General features: G+C 47.8%; 1 protein-coding gene across 3 annotated transcripts in view; it reads right to left on the minus strand.

Annotated features, from left to right (window-relative positions):
- tymp (thymidine phosphorylase) overlaps positions 1-5,518 on the minus strand; it is a 30,228-nt gene that overhangs the window by 9,765 nt on the left and 14,945 nt on the right. For all 3 annotated transcript variants that reach the window (XM_027282503.1, XM_027282501.1, XM_027282502.1), the window contains 2 exons: positions 5,024-5,251; positions 4,709-4,849 (listed from right to left, as the gene is read on the minus strand). In XM_027282503.1, coding sequence (XP_027138304.1) covers positions 4,709-4,849; positions 5,024-5,251 — 369 coding nt within the window. The remainder of the gene's footprint in view (positions 1-4,708; positions 4,850-5,023; positions 5,252-5,518) is intronic.

Genomic DNA, 5,518 nt, shown 5'->3' on the forward strand with positions numbered 1-5,518 from the left:
TTTTTTTTTTTTTTTGCGTCATCATTCTCATCGTCGTCTTCTTCACTCGTCGTCGTCGTCTATCATCATGTCGTCGTCATGTCGTCACGTCATCATCGTCGTCCTCATCGTCGTCTGTCGTCATCGTCGTCATCGTCTTCATCATCGTCGTCGTCATCATCATCGTCGTTCATCGTAGTCGTCATAGTCGTATCGTCATCATCGTCGTCATCGTCGTCGTCATCATCAATCGTCGTCATCGTCATCATCTCATCGTCGTCATCGTCGTTCATCGTCGTCGTCGTCATCGTCGTCGTCGTCATCGTCGTCGTCGATCATCGTCATCTCGTCGTCGTCTCTCGTCGTCGTCTTGTCATCATCATCATCGTCTCTCATCGTCGTCATCATCATCGTCATTGTCACTGTCATCATCGTCGTCATCTTCGTCGTCGTCATCATCGTTTTCATCTCATCGTCGTCGTCATCATCATCATCGTCACTGTCATCATCGTCGTCATCGTCGTCGTCGTCGTCATCCTCGTCGTCTCACTGTCGTCATATCGTATGTCGTTATCGTCGTCGTCATTATCATCGTCTTCATCATCATCGTCATCGTCGTCATCATCGTCTGTTCATCCTCATCGTCGTCAGATCGTCATCGTCGTCACTGTCGTCGTCTTCTCGTCATCATCATTGTCGTCATTGTGTCGTCATCGCGTCGTCATCATTGTCGTCTTGTCATCGTCGTCGTCGTCATCGTCGTCATCTCATCGTCGTCATTGTCGTCATCATCGTCGTCATTGTCGTCGTCATCGTCGTCGTCATCATCCTCATCATCTCGTCACTGTCATCGTCGTCTTCATTGTCGTCATCATCGTCATTGTCATCGTCGTCATCATCGTCGTCGTCATCGTCATTGTCGTCTCCTCGTCACTGTCTCATCGTCGTCATCATCATCGTCATTGTCATCGTCGTCGTCATCGTCGTCATCTCCTCGTCGTCATCGTCGTCGTCGTCATTGTCGTCGTCATCATCGTCATTGTCATCGTCGTCATCATCGTCGTCGTCGTCATCGTCGTCGTCATCATCATCGTCGTCATCGTCCAACGTCGTCGTCCTCATGTCGTCATTGTCGTCGTATCATTGTCGTCATTGTCATTGTCATCGTCGTCATCATCATCGTCGTTATCATTGTCGTTGTCATTGTCGTCGTCATCGTCTTCATCATATCATCGTCGTCGTCATCTCGTCATCATCACATCATCGTCGTCATCGTCATTGTCTCATCCATTCATTCGTCGTTCGTCATGTCATCATCATCATCGTCATCCATATCGTCATCATCACGTCGTCGTCGTCATCATCATCGTCGTCATTCATCATCGTCGTCATCATCATCGTGTCATTGTCATTGTCGTTCATCATCGTCGTCTCATCATCGTCGTCATCGTCGTCGTGATCGTCGTCATCGTCGTCATCATAGTCGTCCCGTCGTCGTCATCCATCGTCGTCGTCATTTCATCATCGTCGTCATCTCATCGTCGTCATCATCGTCGTCATTGTCTCTATCGTCGTCCTCGTCGTCGTCTCATCATCGTCATCATCATCATCGTCATCGTCGTCGTCATCGTCGTCATCATCGTCGTCGTCGTCGTCATGTCGTCGTCGTCATCTGTCATCATCATCATCGTCATCATTCATCGTCGTCGTCGTCATCATCGTTGTCGTCATTGTTGTCATCATCGTCGTCATCATCATCGTCATCATCATCATCGTCGTCGTCATCTCATCATCGTCGTCATCATCGCGTCATGTCGTCGTATCACGTCGTCGTCATTTCATCATCGTCGTCATGTCATCATCATCGTCGTCATCGTCATCGTCGTCGTCTTGTCATCTCATCATCATATCGTCATCATCATCGTCGTCATCATCATCGTCATTGTCATCGTCGTCGTTTTGTCTCATCATCCTCTCGTCATCATCATCGTCGTCGTCATCATCACTCATCGTCACTGTCAGTCATCGTCGTCGTCGTCTCTCGTTTCATCGTCAGTCACTGTCGTCACATCGTCACTGTCGTCATTATCATCGTCATTGTCATCGTCGTCATCATCATCGTCGTCATCATCGTCATCATCGTCATCATCGTCGTCATCTCGTCATCATCATCATCGTCGTCGTTGTCATCGTCGTCAGCATCGTCATCGTCGTCATTGTCATCATCATCGGCATCATCATCGTCCTCGCCTCGTCATCTGTCATCATCGTCGTCATTGTCATCGTCGTTGTCCTTCGTCGTCGTCATCGTCGTCCATCATCGTCGTCATCATCGTCGTCGTCATCGTCGTCGTCGTCATCTCGTCTCATCTCTCGTCATCATCGTCGTCATCTCGTCATCTCGTCATCCTCGTCGTCGTTGTCATCGTCGTCGCATCGTCATCGTCGTCATTGCATCATCATCGGCATCATCATCGTCCTGTCATCGTCATCATCGTCGTCATGTCGTCGTCATCATTCGTCTCGTCATTCATCGTCGTCACTCATCGTCGTCGTCGTCATCGTCGGTCATCATCATCGTCGTCATCGTCGTCGTCATCGTCAATCGTCGTCATCATCGTCGTCATCATCGTCGTCATCGTCATTGTCATGTCGTCATCTCATCGTCGTCATTGTCATCGTCGTTGTCATTGTCGTCGTCATCGTCGTCATCATCGTCATCGTCGTCTTCATCTCGTCTCTCATCATCATGTCACTGTCATCATCATCGTCGTCATCGTCGTCGTCGTCATCATCCTCGTCGTCGTCATTTCATCCCATCATCACTGTCATCATCGTCGTCGTCGTCGTGTCATCATCATCGTCGTCATCCTCATCGTAGTCATCGTCTCATCGTCGTCGTCATCGTCATTGTCGTCGTCATCATTGTCGTCATCATCATCATCGTCATCATCGTCATCATCATCGTCGTCATCATCATCGTCATTTTCATCGTCGTCGTCATGTCGTCGTCGTCGTCGTCATCATCACCGTCGTCACTGTCTCATCATCGTCACTGTCGTCATCGTCGTCGTCATTCTCCATCGTCGTCATCATCATCGTCATTGTCATCGTCGTCATCATCGCCGTCGTTCACGTCATCATCGTCGTCGTCATCATCGTCATCATTGTCATGTCATCGTCGTCGTCATCATCGTCGTCATTGTCATCGTCGTTGTCAGTCGTCATCATTGTCGTATTGTCGTCATCATCACGTCATCATCATCGTCGTCAGCATCGTTCGTCACTGTCGTCGTCCTCATCGTTCGTCGTCATTGTCATCATCATCGGCATCTCATCATCGTCGTCGTCATTGTCGTCATCTCGTCACGGTCGTCATTCATCGTTCACTGTCATCATCGTCGTCATTGTCGTCATCATCGTCGTCATTGTCGTCATCGTTCGTCTCCATCGTCTTCGTCGTCATCATCCGTCGTCATCGTCATTGTCATCGTCGTCGTCATGTGTCATCGTCATCATCGTCTCTCATCGTCGTCATCTCGTCATCATCATTCATCGTCGTCGTTTTCATCGTCGTCATTGTCGTCATCTCGGTCATTGTCCTCTCTGCATCATCTCGTCTCGTCATCGTCTCATCGTGTCATTGTCGTCGTCATCATCGTCGTCGTCATCGTCGTCATCATTCGTCTGTCTCTCATCATGTCGTCGTCGTCATCGTCGTCGTCAGTCATCGTCGTCATCGTCGTCGTCATCATCGTCGTCATCGTCATTGTCATCGTCGTCATCATCATCGTCGTCATTGTCATCGTCGTTGTCATTGTCGTCGTCATCGTCGTCATCATCGTCATCGTCGTCGTCATCTCGTCATCATCATCATCATCGTCGTCATCGTCGTCGTCGTCATCGTCATCATCATCGTTGTCGTCATCATCATCATCGTCACTGTCATCATCGTCGTCGTCGTCGTCGTCATCATCATCGTCGTCATCATCATCGTAGTCATCGTCGTCATCGTCGTTGTCGTCGTCATCGTCATTGTCGTCGTCATCATCGTCGTCATCATCATCGTCATCATCGTCATCATCGTCATCATCATCGTCGTCATCATCATCGTCATTGTCATCGTCGTCGTCATTGTCGTCGTCGTCGTCGTCATCATCACCGTCGTCACTGTCGTCATCATCGTCACTGTCGTCATCGTCGTCGTCATTATCATCGTCGTCATCATCATCGTCATTGTCATCGTCGTCATCATCGCCGTCGTCATCGTCATCATCGTCGTCGTCATCATCGTCATCATTGTCATTGTCATCGTCGTCGTCATCATCGTCGTCATTGTCATCGTCGTTGTCAGTCGTCATCATTGTCGTCATTGTCGTCATCATCATCGTCATCATCATCGTCGTCAGCATCGTCGTCACTGTCGTCGTCATCATCGTCGTCGTCATTGTCATCATCATCGGCATCATCATCATCGTCGTCGTCATTGTCATTGTCGTCATCATCGTCACTGTCGTCATCATCGTCACTGTCATCATCGTCGTCATTGTCGTCATCATCGTCGTCATTGTCGTCATCGTCGTCGCCATCGTCGTCGTCGTCATCATCGTCGTCATCGTCATTGTCATCGTCGTCGTCATTGTCATCATCATCATCGTCATCATCATCGTCGTCATCGTCATCATTATCATCGTCATTGTCGTCGTCATCGTCATCATCGACCTCTCACCTAATTTGACCTCCTGACCCGGCGACACCAGAAGCTCCGCCCCTACACTATGATTGACAGGTTCTCCGGCCTTCGATCGACCGGCCCCCAGTTTATGAAGAACTTCAGCTAGAACCAAACCATCGACGTCCAGAACCGAACCTGCAGAGACACACAGAGGCTGAATCACAGCTGATCACTGACCGACGTTCGGCTCAGTTCTCTCCCTTAACGTCACATCTTAATATGAATCAGTTATTCATTTGACTTTATATACAAAACAAAAGTTATTTTATTGATTGATTGATTGATTGATTGATTGATTGATTTCCTTACCGCCTGCAACTGTCTTCAGCTCCACGCGATGCTCGGCCGGCCTCAGGATGTTGAAGTAATCTGTGTGGGCGGAGCACAGCGACTGAGCTGTCTCATTGGTTACACCCTGAGCCTCCATCATGCTCTGGAATTTGGACAAAGCAGCTCCACCAATCACAGCATCCAAAATCTTTTTTCTGCCCTCTGATTGGTCAGACGCCAAGCCAGTCATCAGCAGCAACAAACCGCCTGCAGAAACAACAATACAACAAAACATATTACTGTACTTATTTTTATTATTATTATATTATTTTATTCAAAATGGTATTATATGTTTTATCATCAATTTTATATTCATTTTTTTATTTTATTATTATTTTTATTCCGAACTTTGTTAAACACATAAATGACAGCTATAAGAAAGCAAGTATCAAGTTTCTAGGACATTTTTTTAATGTGTATGCTTCGGTTCAGATCAGGTATTAAAGTGTAATTACAGAGGGATGAAGTCTATTG

This window comes from Larimichthys crocea, chromosome X, assembly GCF_000972845.2.
Source record: "Larimichthys crocea isolate SSNF chromosome X, L_crocea_2.0, whole genome shotgun sequence".
Lineage (NCBI taxonomy): Eukaryota > Metazoa > Chordata > Actinopteri > Sciaenidae > Larimichthys > Larimichthys crocea.